The sequence below is a fragment of the Pan paniscus genome, chromosome 8, assembly GCF_029289425.2.
Source record: "Pan paniscus chromosome 8, NHGRI_mPanPan1-v2.0_pri, whole genome shotgun sequence".
Lineage (NCBI taxonomy): Eukaryota > Metazoa > Chordata > Mammalia > Primates > Hominidae > Pan > Pan paniscus.
Window position 1 is genome coordinate 62,612,135 of NC_073257.2, and position 21,656 is coordinate 62,633,790.

The 21,656-nt window shown below is 37.6% G+C and overlaps 1 protein-coding gene across 11 annotated transcripts in view; it reads right to left on the reverse strand.

Moving 5' to 3' along the window:
• Window positions 1–7,611: 7,611 nt before the first annotated feature.
• The window catches only part of SGMS1 (sphingomyelin synthase 1), a 314,162-nt gene continuing 300,117 nt past the window's right edge, over window positions 7,612–21,656 (reverse strand). For all 11 annotated transcript variants that reach the window (XM_055092811.2, XM_034930581.3, XM_034930582.3 and 8 more), the window contains 3 exons: window positions 13,273–13,426; window positions 9,993–10,159; window positions 7,612–9,333 (listed from right to left, as the gene is read on the reverse strand). In XM_055092811.2, the coding sequence (XP_054948786.1) occupies window positions 9,154–9,333; window positions 9,993–10,159; window positions 13,273–13,426 (501 nt within the window). In that variant the 3' untranslated portion in view covers window positions 7,612–9,153. The remainder of the gene's footprint in view (window positions 9,334–9,992; window positions 10,160–13,272; window positions 13,427–21,656) is intronic.

A 21,656-nucleotide genomic window follows, 5' to 3' on the forward strand; every position in this document is an offset into this window, starting at 1 on the left:
ATGCTTAAGTGAGTCCTACATGTGAAAACAAAAAGACAATAGCTACCATCATGAAAACACACAGAAGTATAAGACTCACTGGTAGGGCAAACACACAAATGAGGAAGAGAAAGAGCTCAAATATTACCACTACAGAAAACCACAAGCCACAATGATATAGAAAAGAAACAAATAATATGCAAAACTACCAAAATTAATGAATAAAATGACAAGAATAAGCCTTCACACATCAATAACAACCTCAAATGAAAATGATTAAACTTTGCAGTTAAAAGATATAGACTGGGCCGGGCGTGGTGGCTCACACCTGTAATCCCAGCACTTTGGAAGGCCGAGATGGGCAGATCACGAGGTCAGGAGATCGAGACCATCCTGGCTAACATGGTGAAACCCCGTCTCTACTAAAAATACAAAAAATTAGCCGGGTGTGGTGGCGGGCACCTGTAGTCCCAGCTACTTGGGAGGCTGAGGCAGGAGAATGGCATGAACCCGGGAGGCGGAGCTTGCAGTGAGCCAAGATCGTGCCACTGCACTCGAGCCTGGGGGACAAAGCAAGACTCCATCTCAAAAAAAAAAAAAAAAAAAAAGCTATAGACTGGCTGAATGATTTAAAAAAACAAGACACAACTATATGCTGCCTACAAGAAACTCATCTTAGTGTAAAGACACATATAGACCAAAAGTAAAGGAATGGAAGAAGATATTCCATGCAAATAGAAACCAAAAGGCCAATCCCTTTATCACTAGATAATGACCTTCTTCGTAACTATTTACCATTTTTGACAATTTAGCAAGAGGATATAACCATTCTAAAGATAAGCACCCAGGACCAGAGTACTTAGATATATGAAGCAAATATTATTAGATCTAAAGGAATAGAATCTAATGCAATAATAGTTGGGGACTTCACTTCACTCTCAGCATTAGACACATCATTTAGATAGAAAATTAGCAAGGAAACTTTGGATTTAAACCACATTAAAACAAATGAACCTAAGATATTTACAGAACACTTCATTTAACAGGTATAGAATACATATTCTTCTCATCTGCATATGGAACACTCCCCAGAATAGGCCATATGTAGGACACAAAACAAGTCTCAACAAATTTTTAAACATTGAAATCATATCAAGAATCTTTTCAGATCACAGTGAAATAAGACTAGAAATTAATAACAAAAGAAACTTTGGAAATTGTACAAACACATAGAAAATAAACAACGTGCTCCTAAATGACCACTGGGTCAAGGAAGAAATTAAGGAGGAAATTTTTAAAAATTCTTGGAACAAATGAGAATTGAGACACAACATATCAAAGCTTATGAGATATAGCAAAAGCAGTGCTAACAGGGAAATGTATAGCAATAAACACCTACAGCAAAAAAGTAGAAAGATTTAAAATAAACAATCTAATGATGCACTTCAAGGAACTACTAAAGCAAGAAGAAACCAAACCCAAAATTAGTAGTATGAAATAAATTATGAAGATCAGAGCAGATCTAAGCAAAATAGAATCCCTCCCCCCCAAAAAAGGCAAAGATTCAATAAAACAAAATATTGGTTTTTTGAAAAGGTAAACAAAATCAAACCATTTGCTAAACTAACCAAGAGACAAAGATGCAAATAAATGAAATCAGAAATGGAAAAAGAGACATTACAACTGACACCACAGAAATACAAAAGATCATCAGAGATTATTATGAACCACTATATACTAACAAACTAGAAAATCCAGAAGAAATGGTACATTTCTGAGCACATACAACCTATAGTGACTGAATCATTAAACAACGAAAAACTTGAATAGACCAAAAAAGAAGTAATGAGACTGAATCAGCAATAAAAAGTCTCCCAACAAAGAAAAGCCCAGAACTGAACAGTTTCATTGTGGAATTCTACCAAATTTACCAAGGAAAATTAACAACAATCCTCCTCAAACTATTCTAAAAAATTGAAGAGGACGGAATTCTCCCCAGCTCATTCTATGAGGCCAGCATTACCCTGATACTAAAACCAGACAAGGATGCAACAAAAAAAGAAAAACTACAGACAGGCCAGTATCCCTGATGATCATTGATGCAAAAATCCTCAACAAAATATCAGCAAACTGAATCCAATAGTACATCAAAAAGATAATACACCATGATCAAGTGGGACTTATTCCATGGATGCAAAGATGGTCCAACATACGCAAATCAATAAACAGGATACATCACAATGAAAAAAGGAAAAACAAAAACCATATGATCATCTCAATAGATGCAGAAACAGTGTTTGATACAATTCAACATCCCTTCATCATACAAAGTCAAACACCAAGCATAGAATGAACATACCTCAACATAATAAAGGCCATATATGACAAATCCACAGCTAACATCATACTGAATGGGGAAAAGCCTTTCCTCTAAGAACTGGAACAAGACAAGGATGCCCATTTTCTTCACTCTTATTCAACATGGTACTGGGAGTCCAAGCAATCAGGCAAAAGAAATAAAAGGCATCCAAATTGGAAAAGAGGAAGTCAATTTGTCCCTCTCTGCTGATGATATAATCTTATATCTAGAGTAACCTAAAGACAACAAACTCTTAAATCTGACAAATTCAGTACTTACAGGATACAAAATCAACACATAAAAGTCAGTAACAACTAGTTCATACCAGTAATGAACTAGTTGAGAAAGAAATCAAGAAGGCAATTCCATTTACAATAGCTACAAAAAATAAATGAAATACCTAGGAATAAATTTATCTAAAGAGGTAAAATATTGCTACAAGAAAAACTACAAATCTCTGATGTAAGAAATTGAGCAGGATACAAAAATATGAAAAGACATCCCATGCTCATGGATCAGAAGAATTAATACCATTAAAATGATATTAACTCAAAGCAATTTGCAGATTCAGTGTAATCCCTATCAAAATACCAATGCCATTTTTCACAGTAATAGAAAAAACAATCCTAAAATTCATATGAAACCAAAATAGAGCCTGAATAGTCAAAGCAATTCTGAGCAAAAAGAACAAAGCTGAAGGCATTATATTATCTGATTTCAGTATAGATTACAAGGATATAGTAATGAATACAACATGATTTGGATATAATAACAGACACATAGGCCAATGTAATGAAATAGAGAATCTAGAAATAAATCCACATATTTAGAGACAGTTAATTTTCTACAAATGTGTGAAAAACATACACTAGGGAAGGGACACCTTCTTCAATAAATGGTCCTGGGAAAATCGGATATCCCTATGTAGAAGAATGGAACTGGACCTGTATCTTTAACTGTATACAAAAATAAACTCAAGATGGATTAAAGACTTAAACATAAGATTTTATAGCTAAGACCTGAAAACTCTGACAACAAAACCAAAAATAGACAAATGGGACTATATCAAACTAAAAGGCTCTGCAAAGCAAATGAAACAATCAACAGAGTGAAGATGCCACCTGCTAAATGGGAGAAAAATATTTGCAAACTATTCATCCAACAAGAGACTAACATCCAGAATATACAAGGAACACAGACAGTTGAACAGTGAAAAAAAAAATCCCATTAAAAAGTGGGCAAAGGGCATGAATTGAGATTTCTCAAAGGAGAAGACATACAATGGCCAACAGGTATATGAAAAAAAGCTCAACATTGCTAATCATCTTACCACAGTTAGAATGACTATTACTGAAAAAGACCAAAAAAAACCCATATGATCCACCAATCCCACTATCGGGTATTTATTTATCCAAAAGAAAAGAAATCAGTATATGAAAAAGATACCTGCACTTACGTGTTTATTGGAGCACTATTCACGACAGCAACAATATAGAGTCAGCCTCAGTATTCATCAATGGACAAATGTATGAAGAAGATGTGGTATATATACACACTGGAATACTATTTGGCCACAGAAAGGAATGAAATGATGTCATTTGCTGCAATGGATGGAACTGGAGATCATTATGTTAAATAAGTAAGACACCAAAATACAAATACTGCATGTTCTCACTCATTAGTGGGAGCAAAAGGAGTTGATCTTTTGAAGATAGAGAGAAAAAATGGATACCGGAGGCAGGGAAGGGTAAGTGGGGTGAAGACAGTTTGGTTAATGGGTACAAACATACAGTTAGATAGAAGGAATAAATTCTAATGTTTATAGGGTGATTATGGTTAACAATAATGTATATTTCAAAATAGCTAGAAGAGAGGACTTGAAATGTTCCCAAGACACAGAAAGAGTAAATACTTGAAGTGATAATCCTAAATACCCTGACTTGATCATTACTCATTGTATGCATGCAGCAATATATCACACGTAGCCCATATTGTGTATCAACAAAAAAAGTCTTGAAAAACTGAGATTCAATCATATGGTTAAACTCTCCCCCTATCCAACATCTAACCACCACACCAATAGAGCTCCAGCAAGAAAAATAGTGGATTACAGTTAAAAGAGATACACGACACAGACCCTCTCTGAGGAGGACTACTTAGGGAAGCCCAAGTTAAAAGGGAGGGCCACAAATACAGCAGAGGAATTTGGAGCTAAGAACCAAAAGAAACTGCTAGAAATAGTCAACATCATAACAGAAATGAAGAATGTCTTCGATGGGGTCATCATTAGAACAAACATGGCCAAGGAGAGTAGTATCAGTGAGCTTTAAGATACGTCAATAGAAACCTATCAAACTGAAAAAAGTGGGAGGCAAACATCCAAGAACTGTGGGACAATTTCAAAATGTGTAACTTATCATAACGGGAGTATCAGAAACAAAAGAAAGGGAAAGCAGAGAAGAAAGAAGTAATAACGGCTGACAACTTTTCGAAATTAATGACAGACACCAAACCACAGACCCAGGAAGCTCAGAGAACACCAAAAATAAATACCACCCTCACCAAAAAAAATCTACACCTATGCATTTCATATTCAATCTGTAGAAAGGCAAAGACAACGAGAAATTTTTGAAAGAAGTCAGAGAAAAAACATATTACCTATAGAAGAAAAGAATAAAATTATGGCAGACTTCTTGTGAGAAACTAGGTAAGCCAGAAGAAAGTGGAGTGAAATATTTAAAATGTTCAAAGAAAAAAGCCAGCCAACCTGCCCTGCAAGAAATGGGAAGTTCTTCAGGCAAAATGAAAATGATGTTGGTTAGAAGCTTGAACTACATAAGAAGAGCATCAGAGAATAAATAAGTGAAGATGAACAAAATCTTTACTTGTTCTTAATTGATCTGTAAGGTAATTGCTTGTTCAAAGTAATAAATGTAATAATGTGTTGAGTGATTATACCATATGGATAAGTCAAATGAATGACATCAATGTTCTAAGGGCAGAAATGAGAAATTGGGAATGTGTTGTTATAAAATGCCTACACTACACTTGAAGGCAGGCTTGTATTTGGAAAAAAGTTTATATTGTAAACTCTAGGGCAACCATTTAAAAATTTGTAAAAAGAATAACTGGTATGATAAGAGATAAAATAGAATCATAAATTGTTCAAAACTAAAGGAAGACAGAAAAAGGAAGGGATGAAGAGAGGACAAATGCAACAAACAGAAAAGAGTTACAAACATGATAGATATTCATTCAGTTATATCAACTATCACTTTAAATGTGAAAGGTCATTTAATTTCCTTCTGACTTGTACTGTAAACTAGGAGATGGATAAGTATTTTAAGGTGCTGATAAGCACAATACCAAGTCAACAGCTTTGATTTGTTCAAATTGTTTCTTGACCACAGGGAGAAAAAAAAAATAAAGGATGTCAATATCTAGTGATCCAAGCAGCATATTGTTTTCTAGTAAATTCAGAAATCTGGTTGACTTTTTGTATATTGGTGGTCAAATTAAGGTTGGCATGCATTTCCATTGTATGAGGTATTATGAGATATTTATCAAATTGATCAAAATTTGGCATGTGCTTGGGATACAAATAAAACATATAGCAATTAGGAAATCAGTCAAATTTTCCTCTCACACCTTATGGTGTAAATTTCTTGCTCCTCAGTCCATGGTGAGAGTATGCTTTACCACCATAGGCATAGGTTTTTCTCACTGCAGACTCTTACTGAAGAGTTTATGAAAGCTCACAGTATTGGTGGGGGAGGAGGGAAACTTGGCTTCCAATAGGACTTTTACCAGTTACCAGTTGCATGCCCTTGGGCAAGTTATTTAATATATCTGAGTCACTTTGGTTGGTCTATCTGTAAAATGGGAATAATAATTACACTTTGTGGTTGTGTGAGGGTTAACTAATACATGTAAAATGTCTAACTTAAGTGAGACAAAAAAAAAAAAAAAAAAAAGACATTGAGAAAGCACATGTCCTTATACAGGCAATCCTTACCAAGTGTGCAATGATTCTCTAGAATACAATGAGCTTTCTCCTTGTCCTTCCTGGGATTTGCATACTAGAGACCCAGAAGATATGTCAATTCATGAATCAGTGTAGTCAACCATGAAGAACAATCAGCAGTGGATTTCTTGATACATATGTGGCATGTAAACTCATAACAATAAATTTTTATATAATTATTTCTAGTTTTTTAGGGAAAAAAATCCTATTTTTAGCAAGTGCCAATATATCATTTCCACTTACTCAATTTACTTTCCCTTCAATATGGCAGCAGCTGATAGTCAAAGTTAGTGAAAGGCTATAACAGTTAAATAAAGACCTATCCAAGGGTTTGGCTCTATTTGCCTAAAGAGGCCACCACATTTCCCCTGTCTGATACACAAGTTTAAAGCCCCACACAGGAAAAGTTTTACTGGTTCTAATTTCCTTTTTTTTTTTTTTTTCGGAGATAGAGTTTCACTCTTTTGCTGGGGCTGGAGTGCAGTGGCACGGTCATGGCTCACTGCAGCCTCTGTCTCCCGGCCTCAAGCGATCCTCCCACCTGTCTCCTGAGAGGCTGGGACCACAGGCATGTATCACCGTGCCAGGTTAATTTTTGTATTTTTTGTAGAAACTGGGTTTCATATTGATCAGGCTGGTCTTAATCTCCTGGGTTCAAGTGATCAGCCCACCTCGGCTTCCCAAAGTGCCGGAATTACAGGCGTGAGCCACCACACCTGGCCTCTGGTTTTACATTTCTAGCCTCCTTAACACATCCTTTATCAAAGACACATCTCCACTGTTGACATTTTCCTTTAGTCACCACATCAGAAATAATAATAACCTTTTATTCTTTTTAAATAGTTATTTTCCATTACCACTGGTTATCATAGTACTATTACTCTATTTCTCACTTTGGATTTACTTTTCCTTTCCATCTACACTGGAGAAGCTATATTACTGCCAGATATAGGAAAAAAAACAATTTGGTTGAGAATTAGAGAATTCAAAATGTTAGTAAACATTGTTCTAAAGTTTGAATTTAACTTACATGTGACTCTTTTTATATATTAAAAAACTCTCTAGAATTTACTGAAGATTAGAATATATTTTAAGGAATCCCAAGGAAAAAAATCCAGATAATTATTAAAAGTCCCATGTCAAGCAGAAACACTCCATGAAGAAATTCTGAAACTGATTTTCTATCTTGCTTTAGTGGCTCCATTTATGACTTCTGTGAAGAATGTGAACACAGTAGAAATAACAGCCATTTATTTTAAGCATCAGTTTTTATTAAAAAGTGCATTTTGATTAATTTATGATCTAGGTAAGCTGTAAGATACCAGTATACTCTCTGGAATAATAACTTTACAAAGATTTAAAACAAACAAAATTTTAAAAGCCTTTTTATTTCCTTCACCATTATTGTTTTACAATACAAATATCACCTTGTGAATACACAAAAAAATCCTACGGAAGATAATTCTGCTGCACGTAAAATACAGAATGGATATATATACTTCTTCATTCTTAAAAAACTATTTTGTTCTCCACATTGGCAAGTATAGAATAGAATACTTCCCCAAACATATGTATGTTAGGAGTAAAACTTAGAGTTACATGCAGTTTCTGCACAAATATCTTTTAAAGAAATAGATCTCTTTTTTGTTGTTCACCAACAAAATTGTCATGAGAGTATGGATAACTAATTCATAGCTTTCAAGTTTTAGGTAAGTGATCATTTTCAAAACTCTCTTTAAGAAAAGATATTCATGGCTGTTTTCATTGAGTAGTTAAAATCGAACTACCAAATCGACGATAAAATAATTTAAGTGGTACATGTCATTGCTACCTGATCACAATATGTGAACAGGCTCTGACTCTAATTAACAACCTCATTATTTAAGTCATTGCAATTTTAAAACCATAAGCAGTCTTCTGATTCAATTTAGCTATAAATGCAAAATTTAGTAGTGTATACATATATTTATATTTTCATGGAATACTTTATTTTAAATAAAAACATTTAAGATTGCCTACTGACCATACAATCAAGACAAGAAAGGCACTAGAAACATAGACAAATTTCTCTCCCAAGATGCATTTTTAAATTTTAACTCTCTTCTCTCTGACATGTTAAAAATCTTTAAATTTGGTTTTCATAACATCATTTTGAAAAATAAAGTTAGGAAATACTTAGAAAATCACTTTATAACAGAATCTTTTTTTTTGCACTTTTTGAAACACTGCCTTTGCTGATTTTACAAAACCCAAAGTTACCAAACCTTTCTGTGTCTATCATTTTTATTTGAATATCGGTGCAACAGGTAGAAAGATTTCAGAATCAAACCCCATTCAGGTACTTAGAAACCTTCATAGAGACATTTGCTAGAAAATGGCTTACAGCCCAATCTTTGGGGCAAGAGATATGAAAAGTATGTTTTCCCAAGAAAATAATACGCTTTATTTCCAGATGTGACTGGAAAGACCAGAACTTATGATATAAAAGCTTACATTTATGCTGTTGCATCATATACAAAGGAACATGGTGGTTGCGGGTTATATAAATCCCAAACTTATGAACAGGAAATGTGTACAGTGCATGATAGGTTAAATTTTTCTTTATTGTTGTCCAACGCAGGTCCTTTGGAGAGAAAAAAAGATCACAGTGCTGACCAGGTAACTCAATAGGTTAAGTCAAGGTAACCATTGAAAGATAATAGGATTAGGGAGGTGTTTATTTTATGGCATCTTCTCTCATGGAGTTCTTAGCACTTCGGACAATTTGTCTTTTCCCCACTTTGTACAGCTGTTATGTGTCATTCACCAGCCGGCTGTATTTAACTTGCCTACTGAGGTGGACTACTGGCCAGGGGAAAGGCCAATGGTAAGATCGAGGTACAATTCCTTGGACATTCTTTTCAAAGTACTGAAATGGCCTGTACCACCACACCCTGGCCAGGAGGTTCATCTGGGAAGCTTCCTTTAGCACCTAGGATAACAAAGAAACATAAACACATTTCTTACAATCTTTCACTTTAAGTTCAAATACTTGCCACGCTAAAATTCCCAAAGGACTCCACACCTGCCCTGCGTGTCCACCCACATATCCCAGCTTCTCTCTCTCATCACCATTCTACACTCCACATTCATCTACAAACTGAGCCACATCCCAGTAGAAAAACAACGCCAATTCTGGGAGGGCAAGGAGAACTTATGGCTCACTCATCTCTTGCCTATAAATAAACACCTCAGTTAGCTTTTTAGGTATTCCTCTTCTATGCTAAAAATGTTAACACTTAATTAAATGTTAAATATTAAGCTTGTGATGTGCCCCGGGTAGGGAGAAGAGGATAGGAAAGCAAATCAAGCAAGGAGGGACACAAGCTTAGAAAATATTTTTCATTTTTCAAGGACAATGAAAGTGCGTTCCTTATTCTAGAAGGAAGTAATTCCTCACATCATTATACTAATAAACTTTTTATTCTTAATTCTGAAGAGAATCAATGTCACAAAAAACAATACAATTTTAGTTGATTACTACTTAAGAAAGAGAAACTTCAGACATCCACAGGTTCTTTGCACCCTGCCCAAGCCAGCAACATCAAGCCAGAAACAACAGAAGCTAAAATCAAAAGCGGGGAAACTCACTTGCTGATTGGCCATAGTGTGATACCACCAGAAGAGTCTCGTGGTGATGTAATATGCCACCACCACGTCCACAGTGTAGTGGTCATGCGCTAAGAGAATACAGAAGATTCCAACTACGCTGAGAAGCCAGCAAATCCAGTGATACCACCAGAGTCGCCGAGGGGAATCTGAAAGGGGGAGAGATTTGCAATAGTCCCATTATTCAAATGACATTAAGGGCACCCAACTATGCCTCTACTAATGCTTCTGAATCCAATTACCTTGAGTCTTCCCTTCTGAAAACAGATCTAGTGAATCTAAGGGCTGTCATTTATCTGTAACCAAGGTTAGAACAGAAACAGCTTTTTATGATGTGATTATACTAGTGATAGTAATTCATATTTGGTTCTTACTTGATTCATACAATCATAAATAGAGTTTAAAAGATGAGGCTAATCAAATAAGGACAGGTTAATGCATCATGTTTCGTTTTTAAAAATTGTCCATTGACATTTAAATTTACCTCTAGCTAATTTGGGGTTGATGCTCTACACAAAAATCAATACCTTTTGGCCCATAGAGCCTAATACAAGGACTAAGCAGTCATAACTGATTTAACTGTACTGCTTTCCAAGTTCTGCAACCATACACTAATCTGAAAGTCTTTGAGATTTTCATTTCTCAAATACAAGCAGAAAAGCATCCAGACGCCTGGGAATTCTAGTTCAAGTGCCTTCTCAAAGGTCGAATGGTGTCAGATAAATACTTGTCTGTATCCCCATTTGGGAAATTACCTGAGAAAAACATCAAAATTTCTATTAGTGCAGGCCTTTCTACCTTGGATTCTCAATTGTGGGATTCAGAGGCTCTGCAGTGTTAGGCAAAATGTTGTTTGAATATGATCTATACTCTCTACACCAGCATGACAGGTTCAGACTTTTATTGGATTCTCAATGGGTCCAAGAACCAGTCATTCATTCAACCAATATTCATTGAGCCTCTTACATGCCAGGGACAGGCAATGCTCTAGGTACCTGGATCAATGAATAAAAAAGGCAAGGAGCCTGCCTTCGTGGGAAGATCCCTTCCTAGTGGGGAAGAGAGATAAGAGACAATACTTATAATAAATAATTTACACATTATGTTAGGTGTTAAAGGCTGTGGAAAAATAATAAAGTTGAGCTGGATAAGGGGGATCAGAAGTATAGGGAGTGAAGGGCAGTTTGCAATTTTAAATGGAGCAGTTAGGGTAGGAATATTCTAGTAATATTTGTATTTGATACCTTGACAATACAAAAACAAGAAACAGCTACCATTCAGTCTCTGTGTGACTCTATTAGTATCCATATATGCCATCTAATTTTAATGTTCATAAACTTTTTCCCACCCCATGAAGCAGATGTGAATATCTCATTCTAAACATGAGGAAACTAAGACTTAGGTTAAAGTTTCTTCCCAGGGTCATAGAGCTAGTAAGTGATAGTACCAACGCCTCTGCCTCTCAATATGACACATTGCCTTATTGTCAAGATGGATAAGGCTTGACCCCGTTAAAGAATTTCAGGTATCAGGCAGCAGGAGCCAGGAATCCCTCCCCCAGGGCTGCTGACATCTGGCCTATGTGATTCCTACTGTCCACATCCAGTTACATTCCAGTCCAAAGGCTAGATTATGCCCTGACAATTCTGAACAGATCTTGCTAGAATTCACTATATCTGCTCACGTACTAAGTATAAGCACTGGAACATCTATTCTCCCTTTTCTATCTCAGTGCCCTGAAGTGCATCTCTCTTCCCTTCCTGTATTTCCTTATCTTAGTTTTTCAAGAACAAAACTAGGTTTCGACCCAGTCCACTACCTGTTTTCTCTACCCCATAATCCATCCTGTTATCTGCTGACTCTCTTTATTAATGTCTTAAAGTGTCTGTCACTTCTCTCCATCCCTGATGCCATCAGGCTAGTTTCCTTTGTTACTGCAGCAATCTCCTAACTTTTCTCCCAGTCTCCAGTTTGGTCCCCCATCCAGTCCATCCTGCAAGCTGCTGCAAGAGTGATTTTTCTCTCTTCAAAGACAAATGACACTGCCCCACTGGTTACAACCCCTCAATGGGCACCCAATCTACATCAGCTGAGAGTTCAGACCCTCTTCTTGTGGCTTAAACACCCCCTGTGATCTGGTTCCCACTTACCTGTCCATTCTTATTATTACCCCTACTCTGAATTCCACCCACTTAAACTTCCAGAGAGTACCACATGCTCCCAAGACACCTCCAGAAGGCAAAGCATCTCCCTCCTCTGTGATACCACAGCAGCCTGGTTCTACTCATTGCTCTTCATGGAAACCCCCTTGTATAATGCTTATCAGACTGTTTCTAACAATGTGATATTGAGCATAATAAAATTTTCCATAAGTAGAGAAATGAATAAATATGTGTAGTTCATTTCTAGCACTGTAATATTCATAGCAATTAAAGTGAATGGACCAAAATCTCATATCTCAAAAACATAATTTGAGGGTAAATAGTGGCAGAAGAATATAAATGGCAGTATGCCATTTATGTATATAAATTTAAAAAACCACAAAACAATAATACACAAGTCCAAAAAAATGGATGGAAATGATATAAGAAAGGAATGAAAAGGTTTTAATCATATATTAACATTTCATTTCCTTTCTAAAAGGGTTATCTGAATTAAATATGACAAAATGCTAATATATATTAAATCTGAGCCATGTATGTGGTATTTATAATATTATTTTGTGATTTCACAATAAAATATTTTAAGTACGTTTCTTAAGGGAAATTTCCCATTTAGTATCTGCCTCAGCCCTGAGCCCATGGCCTTGTTGAGGACAGGGATGAGTCTGACCCATCACTGTACCCTCAGGCATGTAGCATAGTGCCAAGTGCTGAAAAAATAGTTGCTGCATCAACACATAATCTACCATCACCCAATCAGGCTTGATACTGGATTTCTGTGTCCCTTTGAGATTTCCATCTGGCTCCTTACAGCAGCTGTATAACTGGCTCATAACACACCCTGCAGGCTGTGCTTGGAACTGCCTCTACCCCAGTACCACAGATGACACTCCAGGACACCTCGTCCTCAGGAAGACCAGTTCTGTCCTTCCACATATTTCCCTGGGTGCCAGTTGCATGGCGATGAGATGAAGCTGCAACCCTCCTGAAGCCTCCAGTCTTGCTTCAGCAGATTTTCCAGAAAACGAGCTTTACCAGAGGACCAGAGTTCATGAGAAATGGCAGGTGAGGAAATTACAATGGAAGTCTTTTAGACTTACACTCTTTGATAAATAAGTAGGTGAGTGTTAGCATGACCGTGTGGCCGCTGTACAGATAGTCCCCACACATGTTGTGAGAGCCAGTGATAGACAAGCCACCTCCAGCAATGAGCTTCATTATTCTTCGCAGTTGGGCTTCCCAGTCTCCGAAAAGCTGGCAGAAAAAAAGAAAAGAAGAAAAAGAAGATTCATTACGAGCCCACATGAAAATGTGCGAAGATTACTATTCATATCCAGAATTAAGCTTATATTAAGAAACATAAAATCCCCACCAGGAAGTTTGCCCACTCAGTGTTTACCATTCCAAGAGTAGCCCTTGGGGCGGGGGGGTGGGATGGTCCTACAAATGAATCACATGGCTTCAGGACTTTTCACAGTTAGCACTTTTTAAAGCACGTGTCAGTAGATGTTTACCCAGTTTTTCAAAAATTACAATGACAGAGAAACAGTACTTCTATCTGACTGACTGAATAATTGCTTTAGTATAACTATCATTTGGGAAAAATAAAATTTAAATCTATAGTCTAGGAAAAATTTAAAGATGTATTGGCCTAGAAGACAGCTGTCCTACTAACTTGGCTAAAGCAGCTGAAGGTTTGGGTAGTCAAATATATGAATATTTTTGGTATGTGGATGTTCAGGGATCATGTTGAAACAAGGGATGTGCCTTTAATCTTCTCAAATTATGTAGGTAACATTGAATAATTTTCCAGATTATAAATTAATTTACCTGTCTATGATACAAGTCTGGGCTGGACACTGGAGTAATAAATAGCTTGAACAACTCATTCATTACAACCTTTATTTGCTCGGTCAAGTAAAATGTGTAACTGTCTATATTTTATGCTTGTTAGTACTCTTTTAAATTCTGGTTGTCTAATTTAATTACCATGATCCAATTTAATTAAATTCTGGTTGTCCAATTTAATTACCATGATTTCAATATTTAACTTATAAGAATCTAGCTTTGGGAAACATGTTTTATTATAATTTCCTTTTAAAAAATTATCAAGACTTCTGATTAAGGATAGAAGGATGATACATCAGTGAAGTGTGAGAAATTAAAAAAAAAAAAAGAATGGCAGATGGAGCACACCACACAGAAGATATAAATTTCCAAATCCAAAGAGATCACTGAATGCTCAACATAATGGAAGAAAACAGATCTACATATCAAGACTCAGCATCATGGGATTTTAGAATCTGGGGACTAAGAAGAGACTCTAAAGCCTCCAGAGATTAAAAACAAGCTTTACATGAAGGATCATTAGAATAAGACTTTTCAAAAGCCACACTGAAAAACAGAAAGCTTTGAGAAAATGCCTTTAGATTTTGTGGGAAAATGATTTCCCACTTAGAATTCTGTACCCAGCCATATTACTACTAAGCATAAACTGAAGGATAAACTAAGGATAAATTAAAGCCTTTTTCATATATACACGATTTAAAAATATTTACCGCTTATATACTCTTTTCCAGGAATCACAGAGGGTACAGTCTCCAAAACAAGGGAGTAAACATGGAGAAAAGAAGAAACAGGGCTCACTACGATGCCAAAAAAGGAGAGATGAAGGACTTCGCAGTAGCTCACAAGTTTGGGCTGGAAAGCAAACAGCCAGAATGCTCTGGAGGGATGTCATCATGGAGATGAGCCCAACAGAATACCCAATGCCTCTGGCTATATTGAGAGGAGTTTCATAACTTGGGGGTGAGTAAGTGCAAAGAAAACTACTAAAGCAAAAAACCAAGGCAATTACTAACTCTACAGGAAACAAAATGTTGTGCAGAGAAGGAAAGTAATTCTAGGAAACGACATGACTTGGCCATGAATAGCATTTACAGAACTGTAATAATGTAAGCACTGCATATTGAGCTAAACGAAGGACAAAGAACTGCACAGCAAAGACAGGATAGGAAACTTGAACGTGTGTAGTGGAGATGGGGTCGGAGGGTAGGGATCATGAAGGAGGAGTCACAGACGGACACTAAAGCTTTGCCTTCTACAGCAGAAGTCAGTAACGGTGAATGCCTATATTCAAAAATTACAGAGTAACAATATCTCATGTCACGTGGAGACACAAAAGTAAACACATTAAAAAATCTAAAAAAAAGAGTGAACAACATAGAGTTAAATACCACAAGGTTCAGCTAAAAGAGTTGAAGGAGAATAGGAAAAGGCGCTGTTGGGGTCAGGACCAGGAGACTACTGTTTTTTCACATCAAGTTGTGTAGAACCATTTTAGTTTTCAAATTGCATGCCTGCATAAACATTATAATTTTTTTTAAAGTTTCAAATTAAAAGTTTGGTCCAGTTCTGTTATAACAATGGATAAAATGTAGAAGAAAATTATGGCAAAAAAGCTTGGGTATTTCTTCATTTTACATTATTTCATAATGCTTTTCTAAACTTCCCTCTGTGTTTTAAAAATGATAAATCATATTCTCAAGGCAGCATCACCCATACTTTGTCCTCTCATTTGAGCAAGAAAATCTTTGTGGTGAAACAATGTGTTTGGGCAGAAAGGAGAAATTATGAAGTAAACCTGGCACTGAGGAAAAAGGCAAAAATTTAATGCTGTATTTCTTACAGGTACCCTTAGAGACCCTAAGCTTCCTTTTAAAAATATCTTCCTATGTTTATCAAACTTCTGCAAAGGGAAAACCTCTTTAAGCTTAGTGAGAAATAGAAAAAGAGAAAGAAAAATTTAAATTATGTTTAAAAAAAGCAAACAAAATACAAGACAAATTACAAAACAGTTGCAGCAGAAACAAGTTAATATCTATATTGTTTACATAGCACAGAGAAATCAAGTAAAATAAGACCAACTTAGGAAACAAAACTTATCAAAGGACAAGGGATGTGACCACATAGAGGCATAAACTCTGTCAAACAAATATAAATAAAAATGAACATAACAGGAGCTCATTTTCCCATGTTGAATTAGCAAAGCTTAAAAGAAAAAAGAGTGAGCTAATGGTGAGGCAAGCACAAGGACGGCAAGGCTTGTTTAAATGGAGGGGATAGGGGGAAGCAGTGGCTGTCTCCAAAGTAGTGCAGGGGAAGAGCAGGCCACGAAACAGATATCTGCGGGTAAAATCACAGCTCTTCGAATGATTTGCTGTGTGACCTTATACAGCTGAACCATTCTAAGCCTCGATTTCCTCATCTACAATTTGGGAAGAATATATTTATTATCACTGGCAAAATCTTCTGAGAAAATAATCACCAATAGTTTACCAGCAATTTAAACAGTCATAACTTCTGACCCAGTCACATTGCTTCTAGGAGTCTACCTCAAAGAAATAATACCAAATATGAAGAAAAGTTCTATGTGCAAAAATATCCCACTGTAACACTAATCACAAAAGCAACAGGCTGGGCGTTATGGCTCATTTCTGTAATCTCAGCACTTTGGGAGGGTTGCTTGAAGCCAGGAGTTTGGGACCAGCCTGGGCAACATGGCGAGACTGTCTCTACAAAAAATGTAAAAGTAAGCTGGATGTGGTGGCATGTGCCTGTAGTCCCAGCTACTTGGAAGGCTAAGGTGGGAGGATCCTTTGAGCCTAGGAGTTCAAGGCTACAGTGAGCTACAATCATACCGCTGCACTTCAGCCTGGGCAACAAAGTGAGACCCTGTCTCTAAAAAAGAAAGCAACAAACTGGAAACAACCTAAATGGGAACTGTTAAATAACTATTCAAAACCTGGTCTTTCTAGGGACAGTATTGGCAAGATGGGGTGCCTGCTGTAAATGCATTCTCAGGTCCCAAGGTAGACCAGTGAACCAGAATCTAAGGTAATTTAAATGCACATTAAGATTTGAGAAGCCCTGAACCAGCCTACAGCTGTTTACCAAATTATTTAAAAATAAGTTTACAGTGACTGTATAGTAAGTCTAGATTGTAAGCATATTCCTCTATTAAGAGAAAAAAACAGGAAACACAATGTTTGGTATAATTATAACTGTTTTACAAACACTATGTGCAGAAAAAGTCTAGAATGTAACATATTAAATGTTAACAGGGTTAGCTTGGAAATTGGTAGGCTTTCTTCCACTCTCTGTCCTGGTGTGGCTTCCCTTCCTTTCCTTTGGCCAGAAAGAGAGGGATTCCCTTGGAGCTCTGTCTGTACCCAGAGTGCAATTCTGGGATGTGCACTGCCTTTGAATCCAGGCAGGAAATGTGAATGGAAAAAAGAAAAGAAAAGAACAAAATGAAACAGGAAACTCTGGACTGGGTCTGTCATACCTTGCATTTTGGTTTCCTTCCTCCATCTGCCCACTATCATTTGCTTTTGATTCCTCAAATAGCTGATCCATATATTCTGCCCAGTGTTTTTTGGCTGCATTCAGTGTGAAAGAAAGATGGAGTGTGCTTACTCCATTATAATTGGAATTGAAACCTTGCCTATCAGTAGCTTTTGAATGTCTATTTTTGAAAGCAGAGATAATTTAAGGGAGACATAAAAACTTTCAGTGGATACTACAAAGCTGTGACAAGAAAGTCTCATATCTATACCACTGTGTGCATTATGGTTTCCCAGGGTCACAGAAAACCAATAACCAGTAAAAACAGGCAATATTCTTCAAATTCTAATGAACTACCAAGAAATTAGGTAAATTGGCCAAATCACTTACACAATACCAAAGCACAGAAAAAAAGAGCAGAAGGAAGAGGGAAAGGCTTTTGAATGAGACACACTATCAAGTACATTTAGAACCAGTGAGCCTTTGGTTATGAAAGACACAGGTTTCCCAGTATTTTTTCAGTGCTAACATAATGTACTGATGACAGTCAGTTTGCCATCATTCAGTTTGCAGATGGCTTAGAGCACTGGCTTTTTCTAACTACATTTGCAGAGCAGGGGCACTGACTGTACTTCAGCCCCACTAGGAGGAAGGGGGTAACCTAGAACTAAAACCCATCAAATAATGCTGCACAAATTAATGGCTTTCATAGCTTTGACAGCTTTGGTATAGCTTTGTTGAAGAGCTGAAAGTGAGTACTAAGGAGCAGAAATGCAATTTAAAATAAGCATTGACAATCGCTAATGCTGCAGCCTAGAGCAGCCCAGGAAAGTCAGCAAGGCAGACCCTATCTGCTGTAGGTCTCCAGTGTTGGAGCCGAGCCTAGAATCCAAGTCCTCTGACTATTTAAATGTGCTATTTACAAAACTATATGCTGCCTTGTGCACAGCTTGGCCCTCACAAGCTTGGATAAACCAGGAACTTGATACATATAAAGGAACTTTTCCTTCAGAAGCCTAGGTACCTTGCAGAAGTAATATTATACTATTCCAACTACCATGAACAGCCAGACATTTTCTCAAAGTCCCTCTCTCCCTCCTATTAAGGTAAATTATTTTGTTCTGTTCCCAAAGAGCAGTCTTCCTCTAGAATAGAAAATTCATTATCATCCACAAAATGCTAAAAAGGCTGCTGTTAAAACACTCAGACCAAAGACCAAATCCAATACACAAATCAAGTAACAGGATCAGGAGGAGGAATGGTAGAATCCTCATCAATCTGCATCTTCAGCAGCCTGCAACTGAGAAACACACATTACACACTGTGGTGTCCCTCAACATCAACTTCCCAAGTGGCCCAAAACAGCAAAACTATGCCACTTCCCCAATTTTAACTGGCATGTAACAGCCCTCCTAACCGTGACACTTAGAACTAGTGAGCCTTTGGCTATGAAAAAAGAGGTTTCCCCAAGTATTTTTCAATGCTAACACCATGTGCTGATGAACAGAAAATTCATTTCATCCATGAAATGCCAAAAATGCTGCTCTTAAACACTCAAATCAAAGACCAGATCTGATAAAGGAATCAAGCAGCAGAATTATTGTAAGTTATGAAATGTCCTTTAGCCTGACTTTGTAGTCCCCACCGGGAAGGTAATGTGTTTGAAAGTGTGATGAATGCTTTAGATTTCAAAGCAGCAATGAAGAGGCTCAAAGCTGCCTCTTACAATTTCTCCAGCCTTATTTTACTGTTGGTCAGTAAAAACATGACTTACAGGGTAGTTTTACAAAATAAAATAATATCTTTTGTTTGTACACAGATTCCAACATTTTAGCAGTGTTTTCCCATCAGTTATCTCACTGTATCTTCACAAGCTTGTGAGTTGGTGAGTGTAGTTGTTACTATGCCCATTTAAAAGAGTGGCTTACCGACCAGTACATGAGGTCACACAGAGTGACTCAGTTGGGTTTAGAGCCCAAATGTCTTACCTCTGAGCTAAACAATCTTGCCTTTAGGTCCCTGGAAAACACCTGCTATTGTTGCAAACACCTTTCCAAATAACAAGGACAATACCCAAGGCTGGACAATTTCTCCAGGTTTACTTTTTGTTGTTCTTGTTGTTCTAATGAAATTTAACCAATTTTAAATATGTCATTTATTAATACACGATTGAATAGCTAAAACAACATTTATTCACTATTCACTAACTATTTTTCGTAAGCATAGTTTTTATTTAAATCAAGCTCCCCTGTCTCTATAGAAGTCATTTCTTTTTTTTTTTTTTTTTTTTTTTTTGAGACAGTCTCACTCTCTTGCCCAGGCTGGAGTGCAATGGCACAATCTCGGCTCACTGCAACCTCCACCTCCTGGGTTCAAGCAATTCTCCTGCCTCAGCCTCCCAAGTAGCTGGGATTATAGGTGCATGCCGCCACACCCGGCTAATTTTTTGTATTTTAGTAGAGACAGGGTTTCACTGTGTTGCCCAGGCTGGTCTCAAACTCCTGAGCTCAGGCAATCCACCACCTTGGGCCTCCCAAAGTGCTGGGATTGCAGGCGTGAGCCACCTTGCCCGGCCTATAAAAATCATTTATGTGGAATTCTTTCACAAACCAATTGCCCATTTTCTCCCTTCTCTCTTCTTAAACAAAGCATTCTCAATTGATTTTAACTTTCCTTGCTTTATATTGTGCTATACTGGTCTCCAAGCTCACTTTTATAGGAACAACAATAAGCATGAATCCAACTTCAAACTGCAGTTTTGGGCTACCATGCAGGTGGCTCTAGACAAACCATTTTACCATCCTAGCCTCAGTTTTCTCACCTGTAAAATGGCAAGAACATTTTCTCATCCTCAACCTCTACCCACCAAAGCAAGACAATGTTTATAAAAGTGATTGCTAAAATATAAAGTGTTATACAAATTTCAGGCAGCATTACTTAACAATCCAAGTTAGGTCCATCTTTTGGGGGGTTCTTAAGGGAGAACTCAATGCCTAACAGTCAGCAAGTGAAATCTGGATGATTCTCCTTAAATATAGATCCCTGCCGGACGCTCACTGGTGGCCATCTCTTGATCACTCAAGAGACTTTTATGTGTTCTCTATACATATAGTAATCACTCCACTCCTGGAAAGATGTGGTTTTTACTCACAAATATTATGCCCACCACAACTGATCTAAAGGACAAGAGATTTTACTCCTCTTAGAATTCATACATACAACTTTTAAAATAGACTTTTCCCTTCACTCGGCTGTGAAGAATGTGGCTGTCTACATTTCTCCATTCTCAAATGTACTCATCAATTCCTATACTAGGCAGACTTGTTTTGGGGATAGGGGGTGTCTCTAAGCAATTATCAGCAATAAAACACTAATCTCCCACCAGCCTCTCCTTCCCCCCAGCAAAAAAAACTTTTAAATTTTGTTGTAGTCTCTAACCGGAAGACTTATCAAAGGCTTGATAAAATCTTAAATAAAGGTCAGCTATGGATTTCTATTACCCATATTCTTATTTGTCACATTAAAGAAATCCAGCATTTCAGTCTGGCAAGATTTCCCTTTAACAAAATCACATCTCCTTTAAGTGTTGGAGGATCCTTCAGTCTACCTGGTCAGGAAGTGAGATTTGCCACCAAAAAAAAAAAAAAAAAAAAAAAAATTGCCCTTGGCTTTTTAGTTTGAAAAATTATAAATGTGAAAAAGTAGCAAGTGAGCACCTGTAGACACTTCATTTTGGCTCATTAATTATCAAGATTGTATCACATTTTCTTCTCCTTTCTCTCACTTTTTTTCCTGGGTCCCTTGGGAAGAAGTCGAATAAATTAAAACGCCTCACATCGAGGAGCCCCTCTGCCCGGCCAGCCGCCCCGTCCAGGAGGGAGGTGGGGAGGTCAGCCCCCCGCCCGGCCCGCCGCCCTGTCCGGGAGGGAGGTGGGGGAGGCAGCCCCCCGCCCGGCCAGCTGCCCGTCCGGGAGGGAGGTGGGGGGTCAGCCCCCCGCCCTGCCAGACGCCCCGTCCGGGAGGGAGGTGGGGGGGTCAACCCCCCGCCCGGCCAGCCGCCCGTCCGGGAGGGAGGTGGGGGGGTTCAGCCCCCCGCCTGGCCAGCCGCCCCGTCCGGGAGGGAGGTGGGGTTGTCAGC